General features: G+C 41.1%; 1 protein-coding gene across 1 annotated transcript in view; it reads left to right on the top strand.

The window, feature by feature from the left end:
• The window catches only part of LOC111227410 (potassium voltage-gated channel subfamily KQT member 5-like), a 97,101-nt gene that overhangs the window by 60,513 nt on the left and 12,781 nt on the right, over nt 1–23,807 (top strand). The window contains exons 2-9 of the mRNA XM_022752859.1: nt 10,989–11,079; nt 12,326–12,452; nt 13,063–13,238; nt 14,017–14,142; nt 15,588–15,698; nt 15,863–15,958; nt 19,711–19,805; nt 20,869–20,895. Coding sequence (XP_022608580.1) covers nt 10,989–11,079; nt 12,326–12,452; nt 13,063–13,238; nt 14,017–14,142; nt 15,588–15,698; nt 15,863–15,958; nt 19,711–19,805; nt 20,869–20,895 — 849 coding nt within the window. The remainder of the gene's footprint in view (nt 1–10,988; nt 11,080–12,325; nt 12,453–13,062; nt 13,239–14,016; nt 14,143–15,587; nt 15,699–15,862; nt 15,959–19,710; nt 19,806–20,868; nt 20,896–23,807) is intronic.

Below are 23,807 nucleotides of genomic sequence, written 5' to 3'. Positions count from 1 at the left end.
CTCAAAGTCATCACATGTTGTGATTATCGCTCTGCATTTGCATGAAAAATATGCACCAAAAAATTGTAATTTATTGTGTTAACGTTCACGGTTGTTTGATTATTACTACAAACTGTCACTAAAACCTTTTCATAAAATCAAAAACAGCACACGCAGGATAAAGTCAAGACAGAAAACATGTACCTAGTATTTCAGTGGTTAATCCTCCCGAGTTTCTAATTAAAACCAAATGAAATGAAAAATCCATTGATGCCTTTTAACTGGGTAAAATGTTTTGGAGCACATGATGTGTTTTGTATCAGCAGCAGCAGCGGCAGCGGCAGGAAATTGGGAATGAATTGTTCTCAAACTTCATTAGTGGGAAATTAGAGGGTAAAGACATCACTGTACATCTCACGCTTATTGACTAACAAGTGAAGTCTGATGCAAAAACACCACAGTAATGAGAGGTGAGCACCGAAGATGGAGAATAATCTTGGCTTCTAAATGTCTCCATCGCCCGTCCGCCTTCTGATTCATGTATGTGACTTCTTATCAAACTCCAAAGAGGCGTTTTATTTGTATGTACGTGTGCGTGACGACTGCCCTCTAACCTTCACACATCCACATCCTGGACATCAGAGGAAAGCAAACAGCAATAAGAGACAAAATCAAAGAAGATTTAACCCTTTAAAAACTGTTGATTTTTTTTCCTGTACTTCAAAATTTGCAGCTTAAACAGTCAGAGGGCAGGAGGCAGCAGCACAGATGGAGCTGTGTGGGCTGATACATGCGTTGACGCACTTGATAGCTGCTTGGGCTGAGCTTATTTATACACACACACACACACACACACACACACACACACACACACGCACGCACTCTCAACACTCAAAATGCAATAAGCAGCACGTATATATAGTAAAGACTCACACACTTACACTGCCATAAGCTGCGCTGAGTCAGCCTCTCTCCAGTTAAGTTGCCCTGTCTCCGTGCTAAGGGAACCAGTCAGCCATCTGTTTGCCTAATGAGCTGACTCTACTCCACCAAAGCAATTCAACAGCACAGCTTGACCCCTCCAACTCCCTCATCCACAGTTCCACAGTATGTTTTAGCCTCTCATCTTCTCCTGCTCTGTTCAGCACTCAGTGCTTTTGCACAGAGCCTTTTTTTTTTGTTTACTTGTTTGATGTTTGTTTTGTTTTCTCATTATGTGGAGAAAGTTTTTCATGTCAAGCTGTCCAATTACCGCGTGTGACTTTCTGTATTCGTCGTATGATGTACATTACGCACATCTCCACCTGATTGCTTTTGAAATTATTGAAAGGGGCGCAATGTCTGGAAATGTGAATAAAGACAAAATAGAAGATAAAAGAGCCTCAATTTAGCACCAAAATTAAGGGAGTAGATAATGAAGTTGCAGTTTTTGGTTAATATATGAGCCAATTAAAATTTAAACCTCGGTGTACCCTGGAGACCTAGGAGTTTAAACTGCCGAGCATCATCCCCTGTTTGAATCTGGCTGCAGGGGGTCCCATCTCACTCCCCTCATTTCCTGCCATCAGCGCTCTAATAAAAGCATAGTGCTCCAAAAAACTACTTTAAAACCACACAGACTCTGGCTGTATATCATGGCTTGTCCCTGTAACCACAATAAAAACACCTCTCTACCCTAATCACGTCTGTTACAAGTATACTCCACTGATTAAGGATTGCACTCCATATTCAGTCTTATTCAATTAAATATCGCTAAAAGTGACACATCTTTAAAATGTCGAATCTTCAAGATCTTAAAAAAACCCACCAACAACATATATATATATTTGTATATGTATATATAGATCCTTCATTCGCACAGCTTGCACTGACTCATGAGGCTCAATGGCAAAAATCTAACATGCACTCAATTAAACTAAACAGACATTTTATTTGCTGATCTGATCTGAAGAGGCTACACACAATATGAGCTGAACAGAGGGCACCCGCATTCGAATATTAAACAGTTTTTATTTTCAGGTATGCAAATTACAGTGAAACTCGCTCCTTTAAAAAGAAATGGAGTATACATGCTGTACAAATTAGCTTCACAAAATCCCCCAGTGTGCCAAAATACGACAAACCATATTTTGGGCTTGAGCTCAGTTGAGCTGAACAGGCATTGTATTCATTCAGTCAGAGCTGTCTTTGGTTTGTACCAGCCAGGTCTGAGAAATGAGCCTTCATGCACAGGCTGCTAGCTCATTGTTAAGTGGCATTAATCAAGTCTGCCCACTAAGCCCAGTGGATTTCCTAAGACCCAAAAGGTGTAAAGTCCTCTGTCATAATATGCATAATAATGCTAGCTAAGTGGAAAATGTCAGTGTTTAGACCACAGCAAGAAGAAGGAGGAGGAGGAAAGTGTATCTGCTCTGTGTAAACAGCCAGAGTTTATTGTAAAACAGATAACTTCAGGTCTTTAATTGTGCTGCGACTGGAGAGTTGTGCTTCTAATTCCCTTGGCGCGGAGGTTTGATTTGGATAAGACTGTGTTTATGTGTGCTCTGATTTCTCAGAAATGAAATGATAAAAAAGTGATTGATATGAAGTTAAAGGAAAAAGAGACACAGAAGCCGAGCCGCCTCCTCCTTGTCCTTGCAGTACAGTCGTCTTATAGTCGTCTTTTTGCGATTCTTGAATCTGATGGTTTTTGCTCGGTTTCGTCGACATTAACCGTTCAATAAAAAATAAACAATTTAAAATGCAGTTCTCTCTGTAGCAAGCTATCATTCACCATCTCTCTCACTCATCCTGTCTGTCTCTCTGACATCTGCTGCACAGCACTCTGAACAGGAGTCTTGGAGTGGTATTAGCGCTGAGATGGGTGCTGATAGGAATCTGATGTATGGTGTGTGGGTGTGTGTGTGTGCGTGCCTGTAAGATGGTGTTTTTATGAACCCTGTTAGCTGTTGGCTTTCTTCAACAGTATGTCAGTCTGTGTCTAGTTAGCGAGTACAAACACACACACACACACACACACACACACACACACAAACTAAAAGCTTTCCGTCACCCATCCTCGGTGCATCCCACATCATGGAAAGTTGGCTGGTGTCCGGCTCTTTCTTTCTGTCTGTACCCCTCTTCCAGACTTTACTATGTGTCTCTCTCTGTGTCTCTTCACATGGCTTCTAGATGTGGGATAAAAAAAACAGACAGCTGCTGCTGCTCCTGAAGCTGGTAGACTCAGTCACACTCAGATGTGCCTTCAGCTCCTCATGTTGTGGGTTTGAGTCCCTCTCTGCTGAGTACGCTTTTCACCTTGTGATACATTCTGATTCTGCTGCTATTTTGGTTTAACCAAATTAAAATCTATACAGAAAACAACAAGCGAGAGCATCAGTATCACACCCCTCCCTCCCTCTCAAAGCCATCCACCCATCCATCCTTTCAGTGAACCATGAAACTCCTTTAGCCCCTCCCCCAACCTGTACCACCCCCGGGATGACACACAATCAGATCTCAGGTCATCCACAATGTGGATTTTATATAGTAATAAAATAGATTTTTACATCATGCGTGTTAGCGGCGCAGCGTTTCATGCTAACAACATCTATGAAATCAAGAATCAATATATTGGCATATTTTGAATATATATAGTATCTTTATTTATAGTATATATATTTTTTTTACCTGTAATTGCCTAAAGGTCAGGACACACCATACAACGTTTGTCAAAACACCTGCTCCTATTGTTTTCAATGTAAACTCACATATTGATGCATCAGGATAAGCTACTGTCCTTTCTTCCGAGTGTTGATATGTAATGTAATTTTCCTGTTGACATTTCTTATATTTGCAGAGCTACACCTGAATATGTGAGTTTTCAATTGACGAACTCACTGAGAGGAACTCAAACAGTTCGCTGGCCTCAAGGTAAAAACTTGCATATCGTCACGTTAAGATCGACAGGTCGAGGTCAGCCCTGGTTGAAGCGTTCCCATTAGCACAGATGCACCTTTCTGAAGCTTTCTCAGCCGACCCAGCTCCCTGAACTTTCCAAGGTGAAATCGAGAATGCCTGTTACGATAGTTCGGCTTTGCTTTTGATGGAGAAGTGTGCAAAGAAAAAACTGGCCTGCGCAGTGCTGTGTCCTTGGCCCGGCTCTGTTTGGTCAAGTAGTTGCTTAGAAATAAAACCGTATGTTTTATCGCTGCCATCATCAGGTAAGATACTGCACTCGACTGGATAAACACAAGGATTAACTAATAGACTGTTGGCAAGGAGTCGTCCTGGCTTCATCCCTCCGTTTCACTCCTTCCCTCTCTCCCGTCCCCTCTCTCTCATCATGCCTTTTTCTCCTCCCTCCTTCTCTTCTCTTCCCTCTCTTCTATCTACCAGTGTGAGCTTTCACACAGCCCTCCTTCTTGCATCATATGAGTTTGAAAATTAAGATGTGGCAGAAGGAGTAGCACGCACACCACCATGTAAGAGTAGATATTGATCAGAATAAAAACGTGATCAGTACAATGACAGCTGAGTCAGTGAGGGAGAGAGAGAGTGACTGAGATTGAAGCGAAGAAGAGACTGACTGTGCTCAGTCTGCGATCTCAGCTTGTCATCTCTGTCTTACGCTTTCTCTCTCTCTGTCTTTATCTCTCTTGTTTTATTTCTGATGTACTGATCTAACAGGCCTTTCCTAGAAGGAGAAATGTTATTAATAGCTGAGCTCAATCTTTATCTTCCCATCGCGGCTGCTTTCATCCAGGAGAACCTGCTGAACTCTTACAGTGTTCAGTCATTTGGATTCACAAGATTCAGCATTTTCTGCGGAGTCCCGCGCTGCTCTTCTTCTTTGTGCGTTACCCTCCGATCTTCCATTGTATCTTCAGTTGTTTCTTCTTGTTGTGTTACCTTGACATTAGGAGACATTTACTCATGCACTTATCCAAAGGGACTGGCCTCTCTGGATCTCTTAGTTTCTCTTTTACTCTTTCAATCTTACGCTGTCTGTTTCCGTTCCCTCCCTCCGTCTTGATTGAAAGGGTATGCATGGTTGGCACAGAAAGAAAGAAGGAAATAGATAATGATACCAGACCGTATTGTGTGGAAAAACCTGACCTCTCACGTACCCAATCCGTCACACACACACACACACACACACACGTTTTCTCTCCTTCCCATCCTCAGATGCTTATTTTATATAAACAGTGTTCCTCCCTTTTTTTTAATCATAAACATACTTCATATTTCATACTTACATGTGCATGCTACATGTTTTCACAATAGACAGACAAATACAGTTTAAGACCTTCATGATACAAAAGAGAAGATTTACAGTCACTCACACACACACACACACACACACACACACACACACACACACACACACACACACGTACAGACCGACTCACACATTCTGTTGCAGATATGTCTTCTGATTTATTATCCACATGAAGAAGCAAAGTCGAATATTCCTTTCTCTGGAGTTGTGTGTACAGTCAGGTGTGTGGACGGCTGCATATATGTGTATTTATTTAATTATTAACTTATTCATTTATTGTTCATATTCAGAGTAAAAACATGACACATAACTAGTTATGCTAACTCTACATAAAACCACAAGATTTATACACTTCCACCCCACTACCACCTTTTTTTTTTTGATCTCCAATAAAGTGAATTAGTGCGTTTCCCAAAATGTTGAACTGTTCCTTTAAACTCACCCACTTTTAAGTATGATACAGTATACTCTAATCACAAACCGGCAACACAAACCCAGACATTCAGCTGACACGGGTGGACACCATTAATAGTAGGATTTTGCAACTTGACAGTGACAGTATGTGACAAAGACGTCAGTTTAGATGAACTGTCACATGTTTCTGTCATGAAAAAGTTGGTGAATAAAACAGATACAGCAGATGACGCAGATAGTTTGTTTGCCATGAAACGACTGTTTGTTATTCGTTGTACGTGTCGCCTCTTGTTTGCATTTGAAGACATGATGCTGATAATGAAACGGCCTTGTGAGTCCAGACTGCAAATCTCCGGGGACCTGATTATACACACACACACACACACACACACACACACACACACACACACACACACACACACACACACACACACACACACACACACACTTCCTCTCCTCTCTTCTCCTCTCCTCCTTGTACAGGAGTAGTGCAGGTTTTTGGCTGTATATGGTTTTGTCTGCATGTCCTCAGGTCATTCATCAGCATTAAGTCAGAGGCAGTTTGTGTCTGCCATATGCACCAAAGCGGGTAGTCTTTCTTTCACACCTGCAACTTGTCCAGTGTTCATTGAGGACGTCAAGCAGCGGCTTCACCAGATGTTGGTCTGACAGCGTGACGTCAGTGAAGGGCAACACTCAGATGAAACATTTAATTAAAGGAGTTAGCTGGCATTTAGAGTGGAGTGCAAATGTTCTGAATGGAGTGAACCCACATCCTCCCTCTTAATAGATCACATACTGTATATCATATACATCACATTTCTGCTGATTATTTTCCAAAACTTATTAGTTCTGAGACAGACTTTAAAACTTTTGGCGACAATTTAAGACAATTTTTGTTATCAAGCAAGTGTAACCACTGGCGGAGTGTAACCACTTCTTGATGAACATCAGTCTATTAGACGCTCAGATACGCAGCATATCTACCTCCTGTTAACAACAAGACTAGATATGTATGACAAATTGTTTAAGTAATAGATTTTTTGAACTTTGGTGTGAACTAGACTAAGCTAAGCTCATCACTTCCTGTCTGTACTTGATGCACGGATATCAGCAATACTGTAAGTAGAGATATAGGTTGTGAAGAGGAGCATTTCTGAGGTTTCTTTTCGGTAATTAGCTTTCATCTCTGCTCTGTACGTCGCTCTTCATAATGTCCTGTGACTTGTCGTTACCAGTTATAGTTTAAAAGCCAAAACCAAACAGCATCTACTTAGTAAAGTAGCAGTAATCCTGTCAATGTTTTCTTAATTGTCCAATAGCGATCTGAAAAATATATTTATCGGACAGCCTTGCCTCAGATCCATACACCGAACACACACCTGTCCATATACACGTTGATATCGATTATTCATCTCTGTGAGTGACCGATCAAGTGGTTAATTGACCGATCGATGAAAGAGCGTTATTGATCACGTGTCATGGTGCTCCCATCATTCAATAGCAGCTTCTCATTTATCATGTAGCCTACATCTGCAACAGTTTCACCATCAATTGATAAACAGGATGAGATGGCAACTCAGATGGAAAACACAGTGTCCTGAGTGCATGAAGTGATAATATGTTGAAAGCATCTAACAGTGATTTAATAATGAGTACAAATATACCAACATGTTCACTTCTTTCTCATTAATCACGATCGTGCAGTGGCTCCCAGGTGTCACACTTTCCCATCTGAAGGCCAACATTGCATTTCCAATTCCTGTCCATGAATTGTTCAAGGACCATCTCATGTCCTCTGGCAGATGAACTTTGTAGATGGCTCCCTCAGGAGAGGGAGAAGTGCTACTATGGTACAATCAGATTTCGTTCATGATGTAGCTTGAATGAAAACTGCTGAAGCTATTCAATTTCTTCTGATGAGCTGACGTCTGCGGAGGCTGTAATCAAGGTCTCTGCTCTGTTGTTGCCATCCAGGCGTACAGCGTTCAGTTTGCTTTGCGGTCTTTTATTTATTACCCCAAGGTCTGGTTCTGCAGTGTGAACAGAGAGCGGACAAACAGGAACATGATGATTTTTATGCCTCCGTGCCGAGAGCAAGAGCCGTGGCCAGAGGCTTTATGTTGCTGGGTTGTCCGTCCGTCCGTCCGTCCGTTCTCATCTCAGGAACACCGTGAGGGAATTTTCTTCAGGTTTGGCACAAATGTTGGCTTGAACTCAAAGACGAACTGATTCGATTTTGATAGTCAAAGATCAATGTAACCGTGACCTCATGTCCTTCCCATCCTTCTGAATGCGATATATACAGTATATATATATATATATATATATATATGCGATATATCAACAAATGCCTGGAGGGAATTTCTTTACATCTGGCACAAACTTGGACTCTGAACTGATTACAATTTGGTGGTCAAAAGTCAAGGTACTTGTGACCTCACAAAACGCATCTTTGGCCATAACTCAAAAATTCATACAGTAGTTATGACAATGGAAACAGGATAAAATGATTGAGTGATGACATTTTATATCAAAAGAGAGTCAAAGGTCAGCTTCACTGTAACATCATCATGTTCTGCAAATACATTTAATAGCTTTCATTTAATTCTTTCAAACTCAAGGTGTATTATTGGTTGGTGTTTGTTGGTGGATTCTGATTCTAGTTGAATTGAAGCTGAGACCATGAAGAAAAACCTTTTTGCATATGTGATTTATTCACGTTTAATTTCACAACTGTGCATACACTCACAAAGCCTGAGTGATTTCATTCGTGGAGTGACATTTAACTGAACTTTTTTATTTTATGATATTGTCTGCTATTTGTAGGGTGAAATGAAAAGTCGTGAATTTACAGTTCTCTTTTATAAACCAATTCTTAATGTCAAGACCTGTACTATTTAATCAGGGTTTCCGATGGCGCCTACAAAGTTCTGTTTTTTTGTTCAGTTTCTAAAAATGCTTAAAAATGACATTTTTCAATGTCAACTTGTTTTTTTTTTTTCAACAAAAATAATTCCAGCTTGTCTCTTATGTTTTTAAAGACAGCACTACATGGACGACACTTTGGAACATGTAATTTATCCACTCAGATGACACTGTATCAAATTTACCTGCATACATATGTGGTGTTTTTTTCAGTTTTTTTGCTATTGTAATGCCACCATAAAACACCTGCAAACTCAGGTCATAACCACACGCTCTACAGTTGCACACAGACACAAGTCAGCAATCATTACATTGCTTAAAGATGGGGATAACAACATACACTTTCAGACAGGAGGGAGGTGTCTGAAGCTACGTGTAGTTCTGCTGGAGTATACCGGCGTATGAGCAGATGAAAAACACTGGAGCCTGATTTGAAACCAATCTATAAGTTTTATGGCTCATGGCTTCAGCTGCAAGTGAAGCCATGAGCAAGCATTGTTCTGTTTTTTTCTGTGTACGTCTCATCAACAAAATTGGAACGGCGGTAATTAAGTCTGAAAGCAGACAAACAAGGTTAGAGAGAGAGGGAGGACAACAGAGCAGAGACAAACAAACCTGTAAATAAAAATGCCTTTCAATATTTATCTTAAAAAAAAAAAAAAATCAGCTGTGGACAAACCAATCTCAACTCAAGATCCACTTACTCACTTTTGTGCACATTGAAAAGTGTTCGTAATGAAAATGGGGAATTTTACGCCAGTTAACTGTCAAGAGGATCAGTGGCTACACACACACACACACGCACACACACACACACACCCACACACACACACACACACACACACACACACAGACGGACTTTGCTACCACAACTGGATGCTGTCAATTTGCTCTCCACGCTGTCTGTCTGTCTGTATGACAGTAAAGAGCTATTAGTGAAGGAGCCGGTATCAGATGCAGATGTGGGCTGAATGTTGGGAACTATCAGTCCTCCTCTGCTGTAGCTCAGCCGCAGGTGCACCACACTGTTCGTGCACGCATGCACATACACCTCCCTGCTCATATTCCTCACGAATCCCATGGAAAATAAATGGTGGCATCAATCATACAGGAGAGCAAGGAGAGAGAAAAAGACAAAGTGATGGTGAGGGAGTCGAGGCACAGAGAAAGGCAAACTAAAGCAGAGTCAGAGACGTGGAAGATGGAGACGGGGAAAAAACAAAGAGCATAAAAGATTAAAGAGAAAGTCAGACAGAGGAGGGTCTGGGAAGGAGGGGAACAAGGCTGGAACACATTCTGTACATAGCAAACAAACACTGATCTGCGAAGACCATAAATATCAGAAAGGCAGATGGCAGCTTTAAAAAAGAAAACAGTTCAGAGATACTCTGAAGAACAGCAGGCTGGGGCTTCTAGCAAGTGCATATGTTGCCTGGAAGCTGCCTTATGAATCTTAATTTGTATTTGCTCATTAACCAAGTTACCATATGACTTACAAGGCACTGAGTGGTTTCCTTGTGGGCAGCAGAGGAGGGGTATTTTGGGTCATTCAGGCATTAAGGAGGGCTCTGATTGGCCTTGCCCAAGACTAGAAGACTGACGCAATCTGTGTAATTTATTTTGTAATTAGAAATAATGTTTTATGGAGATTTATTCTCCGAGTGCATCACTGTAATCATCAAAACCTCTGCTTTGATAATGAGAGGAGTTTCAGTATTACTGTCATTTCTAGAAGCATCACACCCTGAAAATGCTTCTTTTTTTTATTGCTGATGAATTATTATTATATTTTTCTTAATTTGAGAAAAAGACCCTATAAGACTTGTTTGTGTGAATGACGACAGCCACTGCAGCAGATGCCAGAAAAGATGTCACTTATTAAGTCAAACTTCATCACAGGCAGTGGAAGCTCAGGTGGTGTACTGGTCATTTGATGTTTGTACGGTTGGTGCTCCTTGAGAGAGAGAGAGAGAGAGAGAGAGAGACCCCGAACCTGAAGTTGGAGGCAAAACTTCTCATTTCCTTTGGACAATATCATCATAGCCTTCAGCGCCAAGTCACCACGGTAACAGTAAGATAATAAAGCTTGTAGAAGCTTTTATCAACGCTTGGTCTGATCCTAATGATGCCTGTAACAGTTTGATTCCTGCTTAATGTCGCCCTGCAGAGGAGAAATAGTCACATCATTCTGTAGTTTGCTGGTTCACTCTCTGATATTCTGTGTGTGTGTGTGTGTGTGTCGCTGCGATGTGTGCATGACCAGAGCTAATGAGCCAAAACCTGTTATTTAGTGATTAAATATTGTTTATTACGCAAAGCTGATTTTTGTGTGTGTGTGTGTGTGTGTGTGTGTGTGTGTGTGTGTGTGTGTGTGTGTGCGCGTGCCTGCATTTTGTCTCCACAGGTTTATCCTGGTGTTTGGATGTTTGGTCCTCTCTGTGTTTTCTACCATCCCTGCTCACCAGGAATTCTCCTCACACTGTCTGCTCTTCTGGGTAGGACATACACACACACACACACACACACACGCACGCACATACACACACATTCACAGTAAGTAAGTAGGAAAGTTAGTGTGTTCAATCAAGATGGGCCTCCCAGAGAGAGCTTACTGAGTTCATATTATTCCGCACTGATGAATTATGAAAGTGTCACATGGTTAAATAGATAGTACGCTATTGAACGTGTGTGTGTGTGTGTGTGTGTGTTGCTGAGTGATACTCATGTCTGCATTAGAAGTGCTGATTATGCATCAGCAGCACGATAATCAACTGTAATGATTGGTTCCTTGCTCCAGGAGATCAAAATCACGCTGTTATAAATCAATTTAAGTTAACAGGCGGCGTCTCAGATGTGATTAAACAGACGATCATCAGTCAGAGCAGGTAGGCAAAAAAAACAAAACAAAACAAAGCAATGCAGCACAAATAAACTGGAAGTGTGGGTGGAACAAAAAGTGACACGTCTCACTCAAGTACATGTGCTTCTTGAAGATTGATACCACTTTCATATCTGTCTATTAAACATGAAGTGACAGCCAGCGTGCCGTTAGCTTAGTTTAGCTTAGCATAAAGACTGAAAGCACAGTGTAACAGCTACCCTGACTCTGTCCACAGGTAAACGCACTCAGCCTACCAGCAAGTTCACTAATGAAGCTGTGATGTTTTGTTAGTTTGATCACGGGACTTCTTTTTGTACGGATTAAACAAACAGGATAAAACTTAAATATATAAATACTGTGTCTTCATAGTTAGACTAATAGTAATATTTAGGAAATAATATTATGCAATAAGCCTCTAGACTTAAACTGTCATAGCAGGAAAAGCACAAGTGTAACTAATAACAGTAACGATGGCTCCGTTCCACTGAAGTGTCGCAGTAAGTCAAGCTGGTGAGCCAGCATGTGTAATAAGGAGGGGGGGGGAACTGGCACGCCTAAATGGAATACAGTTATTATTAATGTTGTTAATTATTCCTGTGCCTTTCCTGCCAGGGCTCGACTAAATATGACTTAAAAACACACTCAAAAAAATGTTCTCAAGTACGATACATGTAGATAGTTTTGAGTGGTGAAGCCGCATTAAGGGCAAACTTATAGCAACAAACTGAACTCAGTCCTTGACCCTTTGCTACGACTGTCTTTAGTGTCTGTGCCTGTGCATTTCTGTCATTTTAAGGTTTAGAATATGTGGGGTTTTTTTTCTGTGTGTGTGTGTGTGCGTGTGTGTGTGTGTCTTGCAGGAGTTTGTGATGATTGTAGTGTTTGGTCTGGAGTACATCATCAGGATATGGAGTGCTGGCTGCTGCTGCAGATACCGAGGCTGGCAGGGACGCCTCCGGTTCGCCAGGAAACCATTCTGTGTCATAGGTAGGTGTGTGTTTGTCTTTGTGTGTGTGTGTGTGTGTGTGTGTGTGTGTGTGTCACATTGTTAGACATAAAAAAAAAAATCAAAGGTGTCTCAAAGTCAGATGACAAAAGTCATGTCTATATGATTTGATTTGATGTCACTGAAGTTTACATTGACAATCAAGAAAACTACAGATTAAATGATGTAGACTGGTATCATCCTGTCTGAGTCAAGGGTTGTAATACATCTAGTGGTTCTAGTATCATCATCTTCAGGTAATGATGTTATTGGCCAGTATGGATAAATTCTTTTTTCAAACATTTCCTCTTCAGTGTCCAGTTGAAGTAACTGATATTAAAACAGCATTAAAAAGCCATCCATTTAGAGGACAGTGGCTCTCTGTCCTTCTTGCTGGGAAATACAAGAGAAGAAAACGTGGGGTATTTGAGGGTTGCAGACAGAACGGCAGAGAAAGACTAATAGAGACAGAAACGGAAACAAACAGCTTGTAGTGAATCAATACTTGGTTTAAAGGTGATGGATGGGCAGATAATAGGTGAGTCAAACACAGTTCCCTTTACTAATGTTGCGCAACCTGTGACCTTTAATTTTCACTCTTTTACTCCCCAGACATCATTGTACTCATCGCCTCCGTTGCCGTGGTTTCAGCCGGTAGCCAGGGCAACATCTTTGCCACCTCTGCGCTGCGTAGCCTTCGTTTCCTTCAGATCCTGCGCATGGTGCGCATGGACCGCAGGGGAGGCACCTGGAAGCTGCTGGGGTCTGTGGTTTATGCACATAGTAAGGTAGGACATTTTTGAGGTCTGATCGGTGTCTGAACCTTTGAACGTTAATTTTGGGGTTGAGATATTTAAAGTGGAAATCAGCCAGTGCGGTGGTGTGTCTACAGTGCAACTCATAGAGGTGCCTGTCCGTGGTACTACGGTGTCTTTCCCCTTGGATTTTCTGTTTACCTAAATCATCCAGCTGGTGGTTTTTGTCTGTTCAGTCAGGGTAGACTTCATGTGGACTGTTTGCCCGGGAGCAAAGACTCTGTTTACAACAGCGAATTTCATGATTTCATGACTTATTGTTTATCCATACAAACACACAGCAACAGTGTTAACCTTTGAGTCTGTTTCAAATACATGGAAATAAAAGACATAATAATTAAGTTTAAATATATGTTACAGCGTTGGTACGTTTACTAGAAAGTTCAAAGAAACTGGTTTGAAAACATGGTTTTCAGCCACTTCATGGTGTCAGTGTGGTATATACAGTATATCAGTATAATATATTACAATTGCCATTTTAAAATAATATCCTATGTATTGTTGGAAGTTTTACACGTTGCATTCAGTGTATCTGCTGCTAGTTTTAAGTTCCCATTGCCACAGGTACAGGTGAGACTCTATGTGTCTCATGTACGTGTCTTAAATTGAATTTTAAGATCAAACAGGTAGGCAACAGAAAGTACTGAACAAAGCTTTACATTTATATATGATGGTTTGATCTGTGTGTGTGTGTGTGTGTGTGTGTGTGTGTGTGTGTGTGTGTGTGTGTGTGTGTGTGTGTGTTCTGTAGGAGCTGGTGACTGCCTGGTATATTGGGTTTCTGGTGCTAATCTTCTCCTCCTTCCTGGTTTATCTGGTGGAGAAAGAATTCAACAAGGAGTTTGCCACCTATGCTGATGCTCTGTGGTGGGGCACGGTGAGCACACACTCATTACACGACGCATAGAACATACTAAGCACACACATGCAGTTTGTCTCTTAAAAGCCATAAAATGGTAGGGATTTTAGATTTTGTGTGATTGTATATATGAATGACGCTCTTTGTGGATGAATCTGAAAGACCACATTGTTTTTGTGGCTCCTTAAATACAAATCTCAGGTTTTTAGGATTTAAACAACAACATAGTTTTGAAGTTTTACCCTCTGAAAAGAAAGTACAACTGCCCCTTTAATTGTCTGACAACAGTGATATATTTCGATTTACAGTTTCTGTGTGACCTTAATGCAACCTGCAATACAAAACCCAACAGAAATGGGCCTTTGAAGTCACACTTGGCCAGCTGTACTGCACTGTTTCCTCCTACATCTAAAACCCATTACATCTGGAAAACGTGGAAATAGACAACACACAAACAACGGAAGGCCTAATCAATAAATTCAATTTTCTCCTGCAGCCAGGAGAGACTGGCCTGTTAAGCTTGTGAATTGACACTCAGACACACTGTGTTCCTACGTTCAGTGGCCTTGGAGCATCTTTCTTTCTCTGGTGGACACTAAAAGCTATTATATCATTTTTAGCCTCAAAAAGCTTTAACATGTATGAGTCAACACAAAATTTGAGAAGGGAACCATCACCAGTGGGAGCTGAGATTTAGAAAATACAATCCAGCATCCATATAAATCTGGATTATACACAGTTTGTTAGATTCTGACAATATTTGTGTTTTGCATTTGTGCATCTTTTATTTAGTGTTTTTACTCAACACTTAAAATGGATATAAACAGTTTTAAGACATCTGTTGAATTGTGTGCCATTGAACAACTGTCCCGTTTTTTCTTTGGCTAGTGTAAACTTGGAAAGCACTCGAGGTGAACAAACTAATTAGATAAAACGGTGTGGCTAAATTAAATGTCTAAACAAAAGTCTAAACATGAGACTTAGACACTCTCCTCTCTTATTACCTCACGTCTTTTTCGCTCTGATGATGGAAGTCTAGAAATTTGTGGAGCAAAAGCTTCAGTTTGTTAAATGTAGTAAAAGTCAATGGACAGCTGCAAGAAAAACAACTAGCTTGTGAATGAGACGCTGAAGCTTTGTATAAATTTGAGTTGAGGAGTTGAGACTAAGGATGGTTATTGCTCAAATATACACCGACTTTATGTGTGTGTTTCAGGAAGATGGTCAGCCTGATGCTCGTGTTTCCATCTGCATTAGTAGTAGTTGTGCGATTTCATCCACATACTCCTGCACAGTGTCTGCTCCCTGTTTACTACACAGTGCTCTATATAAGTATTCGAAACCACAATTTACTGTTCACTTTAGAATAAACGGTCAAGTGTCTGTTATATAGGGAGTAGTGGATGAGTCAGGGAGGGACAGACAAGCCCTGGTTACCTGAGTGTCGACCTCTGACCCTTCAGATCACTCTTACAACCATCGGCTATGGTGACAAGACCCCTCAGACATGGACAGGACGGTTGTTATCAGCCGGTTTTGCTCTGCTGGGGATTTCTTTCTTCGCCCTGCCAGCTGTGAGTCAAACACATACACACACTATAACACCATGACTGATGGCATTTATTTCCTCACAACTTCGTAAAGCTAATGCTAACAGGAGTCAGGGACCATGTTATATATTTGGTGAATTTTCTGCAAGTGTAAAACTCAGTATGTGTGTGTGTGTGTTTGCATGAAGGGCATCCTTGGTTCAGGTTTTGCCCTGAAGGTGCAGGAGCAGCATCGACAGAAGCACTTTGAAAAGAGGAGGAACCCAGCTGCCAGCCTCATCCAGGTAGACACATACACACTTCACCTTTACTGATGTTTTTTGCAGCAGCTGAGGACCAGTGTGAATACAGAAAATTTTCTCTCTTTTTGTGTGCACATTTTCATGTATGTGTGTCTGAATAAAAGCATGAGTGTGTGTGTCCACTCTTTACCCTTTTCATGAGTGTGTTACTAGTATGCTGAAGTGTGTGCATGTGTGTTTTTACCATCTCTCCTCCTATCAGAGTAAAGGTGTCTCATTAAGGGTTCACTTAATGGGAGTGTGTGTGTGTGTGTGTGTGTGTGTGTGTGTGTGTGTGTGTGTGTGTGTGTGTGTGTGTGTGTGTTGCCTATCTGCACTGTCAGGGCGTGTAGCTAATGATGGCTAACAGTGTGTAAGCCACACTGTCGGCTCTCAGGTCCAACAGCAACGCATTCTGCTGGGATTTATGAGCCGTTTCCATGGCAATCATTCCCTGGGCAGACGCTCCTCCAAAGTGTCACTCATTGTAATAGACAAGACCAGCTGCAATACCTTCTAATGAATAATAAATATCTGCTGTGGATTATCTGTGCCTCTGTATGTTTGCATGTATTTGTCAATCTGAGAATGTGTGTGTTTGTTTGTATCTGTGAGTGTGTCTGTTCTGTATACTTCTTCTCTACATTATGTCCGAAAGAAAAATCCAAAATTTGGCATAGATTCGGTCATCATTTCTATCAGATATGATAACATAATACTGACTTTATTGTCAAAATATGGGGCTGTAGTATCTGGTGTACCAGCTGTTTGACGCGGCTTTATCAAGGACTTTTTCGAGCAATCACTCAGAATTCAAGTCCAAATCTTCACAGTTAACCCAGTTTTCAAAACTACATATTTGGAAGTGGGAATAATCCTGAAAATCTAAATTATTACCCAAAATGTCTGTGGTAAATTATTGCATCTGTGTCCTAATGAAGAGGTTTCCAGACTGAATATGTCACATATATCATAATCCACTCAGTTATTTAATGGAGCTATCAGGTGATTCCTAATAAGTCAACTTGTAAAAAAAAGATATTTAATCATGTAAATATGTCACTTGAACTACACCAATGGAAAAGCCTTTGCAGGGTGTCATTAATGGAAACCATAAGTTTCATTGTTTGTCTCAACACCCTGTGCATGTTGTTAAACGTGGGGTTTGCTCGCCACAATTTCTCAAATGCTTCGTGTGTCTGACGGCAACTTCTTAGCAATAAGCCTGAAAATCTTTTCGTTACAGCTACTTCTTCACTCGACCTTTACCTAATATATTTATTTAAGTAATGGACATGTTTGCATTGTAGTACAGCGGTTTATTTTAGAGGACTTTAGGGGTGCATTTACTCTTGTTTCACTTCCAAATAAGAGGTTTAGAGGATATGGGTAAAGTGGAGATTTGTTTAAAACCTGTCTCACCATGTGTTGCTGGATTCCCAGATCTCACAATGACATTGGTGAGATATTATGATACATATTTATGTGAATAATTAATTAAATCTAAATTTGTTTTGTCTGTCCTCCCTGTTATCAATACATATTAGTTTCCTACACTAGACAAAGACCAGTTGGAGCCCAATTGATCTTAAATAACCCACTAAGGGAGCAATTAATCCTGCATGTTTTGATCTTCTTTCTGTTTCATTGGCTTTGTATCAAGCACCTGGTCACTGTCTGTTGTCTGCCAAGCTCATAACATTTTCCTCAACAGGTAAAAGGAAACTTGGAAGCAGTTTGATGTGTTAAATATGTGGATGACATTACTGTTCTATCCGTCACTTCACTCCCCCATCTCACACAGCTCTCCCTGCTGTAAACCACTGTGTGTAATGTGTGTCTCTGTCTGCGTGCAGGGCAGGATATTAACACTGTCTTCAAGCCTCAGCAGCTGGTCAAATCTAAATTTCACTTGACGCAATAACTATTTTGTCTCCCACCTGTAATTTTAGACCAAGATTGAATCTCCACATGACTTTAAAGTAGACTTTGGAGTAGTATAACAGAGAGCAGCCAAAATTGACCAGCATTTGGCAGGTGGCTGGTGTTAATTTCCCACCCTGTCTGTGTAGTGTTTATGTAAAGGCTTTCCAGTCATGTCACAAATCTTGTAACCACACCTGGCACCATCACAGAGGTTCAGTTTGCTGCGAGTAAATAATGGCTTAAGATGTAAAGAAAACAACCAGTTAAAATGATTGTGGTGGATGTAAGTCATTTCTGCAGAATGGAATAATCAGATACATCTGTTTCCAAATGCGCATTACTGCTGAGTTGCACTAACATACATGTGCAAACGCAACTCTGTATATACAGACGTGCAATAAGCCACCTGGCACCACTACCAAAGCGCCCTCCCCCCCTCAGTGTGTCCATTTTTTTTTTACTATATCCAGCCATTTACTCATCTTTAGCTTGGGTCAAGGCCTCAAAATACACTTGAGTTGCATCTTACGCAAACTTAAATATTTTTAGCTACATAACTGGATCATCAATCCATTGTGCAAAACTAACATACAACTAACTGTGCACATCTAATTCTAACCCATACATCACAGCCATTGTTTAAAGGAGCTATTTAAGTTTTGCTATTGCTACAGAGCCAACGTTAGCATTAACTGCTGTTACTTACCAGTCGAGAAGAAACATTGTAAGTTCAGCATCAAACTTCATTGGAAACCAATGCTTTTGTTTCGCTTCTATTTCTATCACTTCTTTTCTTTCGCTGAAGTTAGCATGCTAACCAGCTAGCCCCGGCCTGGTTGGCCCTGCTCATCACTTTCCGATACTGAGTCACTGTAGCCTCCAATCCGTCCTGATCTTACACACAACAATGGCTGAAGCTTTCAGCAAGACCAGTAAGTAAACAGATGTTAATGCTAACATTGGCTATGTAGCAAAACTTGCAAATAGCTCCTTTAACTCAGAAATAGTTATTGAAAATTTGACTGGTTTTGGCTGGATTTAAAATGTTGCCTTAAATGGATGTACGTTTTAATAGTCACTTTACAAAGAAGGCTTGCTCACATTTACGATTACGATTATTCATGTCTGATCTCCCACCACTATGGTTTAGTGTTTGGTTGGGTTTGGGCACAAACGCTGCTTGATTAACGCTGGGAAAGATGGTGGTTTCTCATGTCCAATCATGCACTTGATTAGTTCCCATTTACAATCCACTCTTCATGGTCATTTTGAGGACCTCCAATATGGCTGCCAGCTGGTTACATCGCCTCATTTATGTTACATGTTCTCATAAATCTCAGTCCCTTTTTCCTCACCATGTTTGTGCCATTGCCCTTCTGTGCCATGTATGTGTGTTTGTGTGTGTGTTTGTGAACATCTGAATGTGTGCGCGCGTCCTGTCCATCTCTGCTCCCTCCCCCCACCCAGGCGGCTTGGCGTCTGTACTCCACCGACGGTTCTCGTCCCTACCTCAGAGCCACCTGGCACCACTACCAAAGCGCCCTCCCCCCCCTCAGGCATGTATCCCCACCACCACCACCACCACCACCACCTCCACGAGCACCACCGTCACCGCCCCAACTCCCCTCCAACAAGCCCCAATCACAATGCATCAACACTACCCAAAAAACTAATCTGCTTCTTTTTTTTTTTTTTCCTCCTCACTTTCCTTCTCTCACTTCCTACTCAACTTATACGTTCCTCCCTCACCCCCTTTTTTCTCCCACACTTTACCCCATTAATTGTTTCATTTATCATTATTTCATTTATCCTGTTGACTCTGCACGTAGTGTGTCTGGCGTAGTTATGCTGCTGATGAGAACTCGGTTTCCATTGCTACCTGGAAGCCTCATTTGAAGGCGTTGCATACCTGCAGCCCCGCCAAGTAGGTAACAACTTACAGACTTACAAACATGGCCGCTGCTGCTCAGCCCTTCTCCTCGTCTCTCCTCTTCACCTGGTGTCTGCTCGACTTCATCTGCGTAGCTTCAGCTCCTCTTCCATTTTTCCATGTTGTAACTCAATGTTATGCAGCATTGTAACCTTTATTAACCTTTTTCTCCTAATCAGGGATGTTTTCCTAAGCATGCATGGTCTTTAACACCCGTTTCACATTCAGGCAGATATTCACACCTTAGAGCTTCCTCAATTCCACATCAGCAGTTGGTGGTTAAATGACTCGCCCTAAGGCACACGAGAAGTTGCTGAGGTATTGTTGATTTCACTGACAATCCTGTAAATGGTCATTAATTTGGAAAATTGTGTAAGTTTTATAAATGTTTGCTGTGGAAAACAGTCACATGCCAGTAGGGTTAGGTTTACAAACAGAATGTGCCAGCAGAGGTCAATTCAACGTTAACAAACGAAAGTGGAGATTTCACTATTATTTTTGATACTATATCACTGTAAAAAACAAAAATCATGAAGTGCCTTTGATTCTCCATTGGCATTTGACACACACACACACACATGCCACATGATTCGGGTTTTAACTGGCTTCAAGCTCATTAAATGTTAAAGTGATTGAAGCTTGGGTCAAGTTAAAACAAAATCCATCCAATTTGGGCCATCACATACACACACACATACACACACACATACACACACACACACACACACACACACACACACACACACACACACACACACACACACACACACACACACACACACACACACACACACACACACACACACACACGCCTTTCTGATTTCCGTGCCTGTCTTTCTTTCAGCTAACGCTTAGCCTTACTGTGCATGGCCATAGATTGCATGTGCTTGGCAAATAATTAACCCTCTTGAATGAAAGTTTCTTTCTTTTCGCTTCCTTTTGGCTTGATGCTTCCCATATCCATTCATGGAAACGTCTGTACAAAGCTATTTTAATCTGCTGGAATACTGATTTCTCTCCCTTTGTCTCCTCCTCTTTATCCCACTAACCCTTGAAGGAAAGAGCAGGGCGAGACTACTTACAGGTTTGTATGACTCAGCTCATTCCTCCAAAGACACAAACACACACACACACACACACACACACACACACACACACACAGGCAACATGTGATGCAATTATAATTAGATTATATACCTAATGTTTTGTCATAATATCTTTGCAACTGCGAAATCTGGTTTGCAGGCTTTCTTAGCCCAGTTTTTTTTTAGTTCCTTCATCGTTTTACAAACTGGATTTCTCATATTCTGGACGTGTCCAATGATGAATGAATGAATATATTTATCTGTTTGTTTGTTTATTGACATTTACCAGGTCATTTTGAATGGTTAGTGAAGATTGCAGTTGCCATGAGAGGGTTGGGCCACATTGATTGGTTGTTTGTTCGCTGCTTGGTTTACCAATTGATTAATTTTGCGAATGACTGAACCCTTATTTACCCTTTAGAACTAATTGTAAGGTAGAAAATGGAGGCAGCCATGACATTGTTTGGACTTGTGCTTATTTAACCCAGAATCAAAGTAGAAAAGAAGATTAAAACTGAGAGACTTTACACTACAATGCTGTGTCATGAAAAATAAAAGGACAATTAGCATGTGCTTCAGAATAATTGCTGATAGTTGAGCAATAACAAGGCTGATGTGTCGTGATAAAAGGAAACCAGAGGTGTCAGGTCAACATTTGTTTACCATTTGAGTAACACTAGAAAGAAGGGCAGCTAATACATTCACTCAAGTGCTCTGCTGAAGTGCAGTCATCGATTTGAATCCTGTTGGAGTGAGAAAGACAGAGAGCAATAGACACAGTGATGGAGACAGTAAGTGTTTTTACGTCACACACAGGTAGTCGAAGCTATACAGCAAATAAATTACTCCAAGAACTACTTTCAAATGAGCCCGTGTCTGCTGCCTTTCGCAGATTTCGTCTCTCTTTTTTTTAATTCTATGTTCCTACCTCACTTTTCCAACTTTTTCTTACGTCTCTATCTCTGATTTTGTGTCTCATCCTCCTTTCACTGCTGTGTCTCTCTCTACACTTGACTCTCAGGCAGAGGAAGGGTTGATGGGCTTCTTTGTCTTTTCGGTCGGCGTGAGTGTGTGTGTGTGTGTGTGTGTGTGTGTGTGTGTGTGTGTGTGTGTGTGTGTGTGTGTGTGTGTGTGTGTGTGCATGCACACACGCCTTCAAAGACAGGAGTCTGTACCATGTCTGTACCATGACGCACTTTTTCCATTGGGATGGTATTTATATAACTCATCAAACACAAGTCTAGGAGAGACAGAGCGAAGTTGAAAAGGGGGAGAGGAGAGAGAGGGGAGGGGAGATAGGGGATTTCAGAGAGGGGAGGAAGACAGAGAGAGATTTGTGAGTTTAATTATGCTAGTATAGTTTTTACAGTGCAGCGCTTCTTTGGCAACATTTGGGGGCCTTATGTTGAGCCAGCAGCGTCGTAGGCATTTAAACTTAAGACAGTCACACACACAGATATATATATGTGTATATATATATATATACATATATATATAAAAAGAAGTTTGTTCTCTCAGTCAGAAAACACAAGCAAATGTGCTTCTCATCCTTAAACAAAACAGCTTTTAATTATGCTTTGTTGCTTCCACAACAATATTTATGCCCCAGAAATCCTTCTGTTTAAAGGGCTGCGTTTAATTAGGCTTTCCCTCCTTAGAAACTTTTGTTGCAGCAAGTCCAATTTACACTTGTGAAATCATAATTACGCGCACTTTTATGATGCCATTTCTTTTCTGTATGTTCCCTTCCACCAAGACAGCACAGAACACTCTGTGTTATTAGTGGTTTTACAGACTGTCGGCTGCTCGGTGGTGGTAGGTGCCGTGGTAAAGGGCTGGTGGTTTTCGTTTAAGCAGACTTGTAAACACCAGCAGTAGTAAACATTAGGCGCACCACAAAGTGCCACAGCGGACATCATGCTTAGTGTAAGTGTGCTGGATATTGGCAGTGAGAAGCAACATGAAATAACGGATAATGGGGGTTTAACCTGGAGTTTATGTGTGTAGGCAGGTGTACCTGGGTGTGTATGTGTGTTTACACCTCTCTGTGCTGAAGTTTAATTCAATCCTGCTGAGGAAACCTCTGATTAGTCATGATCAACATGAGCAAAACTTAACAATGATTCCTATTTTTCTTTTAAAGTGTGACTCTGTCTATTTTCAGCCTGGACACTGTTTCTCATCATTTAAGGACGTGCTGAAACCTGTAGTTTACTTCCCCTGCTTCCTTAAGCGAAAATCAAACAAAGATTATTCCAAATTATCCTGCACAATTATGTGTGTTTGTGTTTTTGAGAGCGCTGTTTAGTCCACAACAATCCTCAAATAACAGCATTCACACTAAGCTAAGCAAACTAGACTAAACTGGCAAACACTCCAGAGGTCATTTAAACCACACCAAACTGAACGCGAATACAGCCAGATTTTCATTTTTTCCTGACCACACTACTTTAACTTTTTTGTTGACCGCTACTTTAAACAACACTGCAGGCAAACACAGACGGACACAGTTAGGAAATTTTATTCACCACATGTCACAGAACAATCAGTGTGTTGAGAAGACATGATTTGGGTGCTTTTTCGGGGGTTGATTCACAGCTTTCCTGCATGATTGAAGAGCCAAATCCAAGCAAGCAAATATGAGTAGTTTCACACTGATGACAGTTTGGTCAGAGCTGTTGGGAAAGAGAGTCCCGGCTGTGCACACGCAGAGTGATGCTTTTAAACGCGCTTGTTTTTGAGGGAAAACTGAGTTCAGGTGGGTTTACCCTCCACTGCGTCCCTGTTCACCCGTTCTTCACTGAAAGATGTCACCTGCTCTTTCTCTGTGTATTTATTGTACATCAACACTGACATCAGAGAATTACTCTTCTCCTTCCTCTGCTGAACTCCTCTTTTAATCTCCTTCCTC

Source organism: Seriola dumerili, unplaced genomic scaffold, assembly GCF_002260705.1.
Source record: "Seriola dumerili isolate Sdu_G_001 unplaced genomic scaffold, Sdu_1.0 BDQW01000187.1, whole genome shotgun sequence".
NCBI lineage: Eukaryota > Metazoa > Chordata > Actinopteri > Carangiformes > Carangidae > Seriola > Seriola dumerili.
This window is presented reverse-complemented; position numbering and strand designations above follow the sequence as displayed.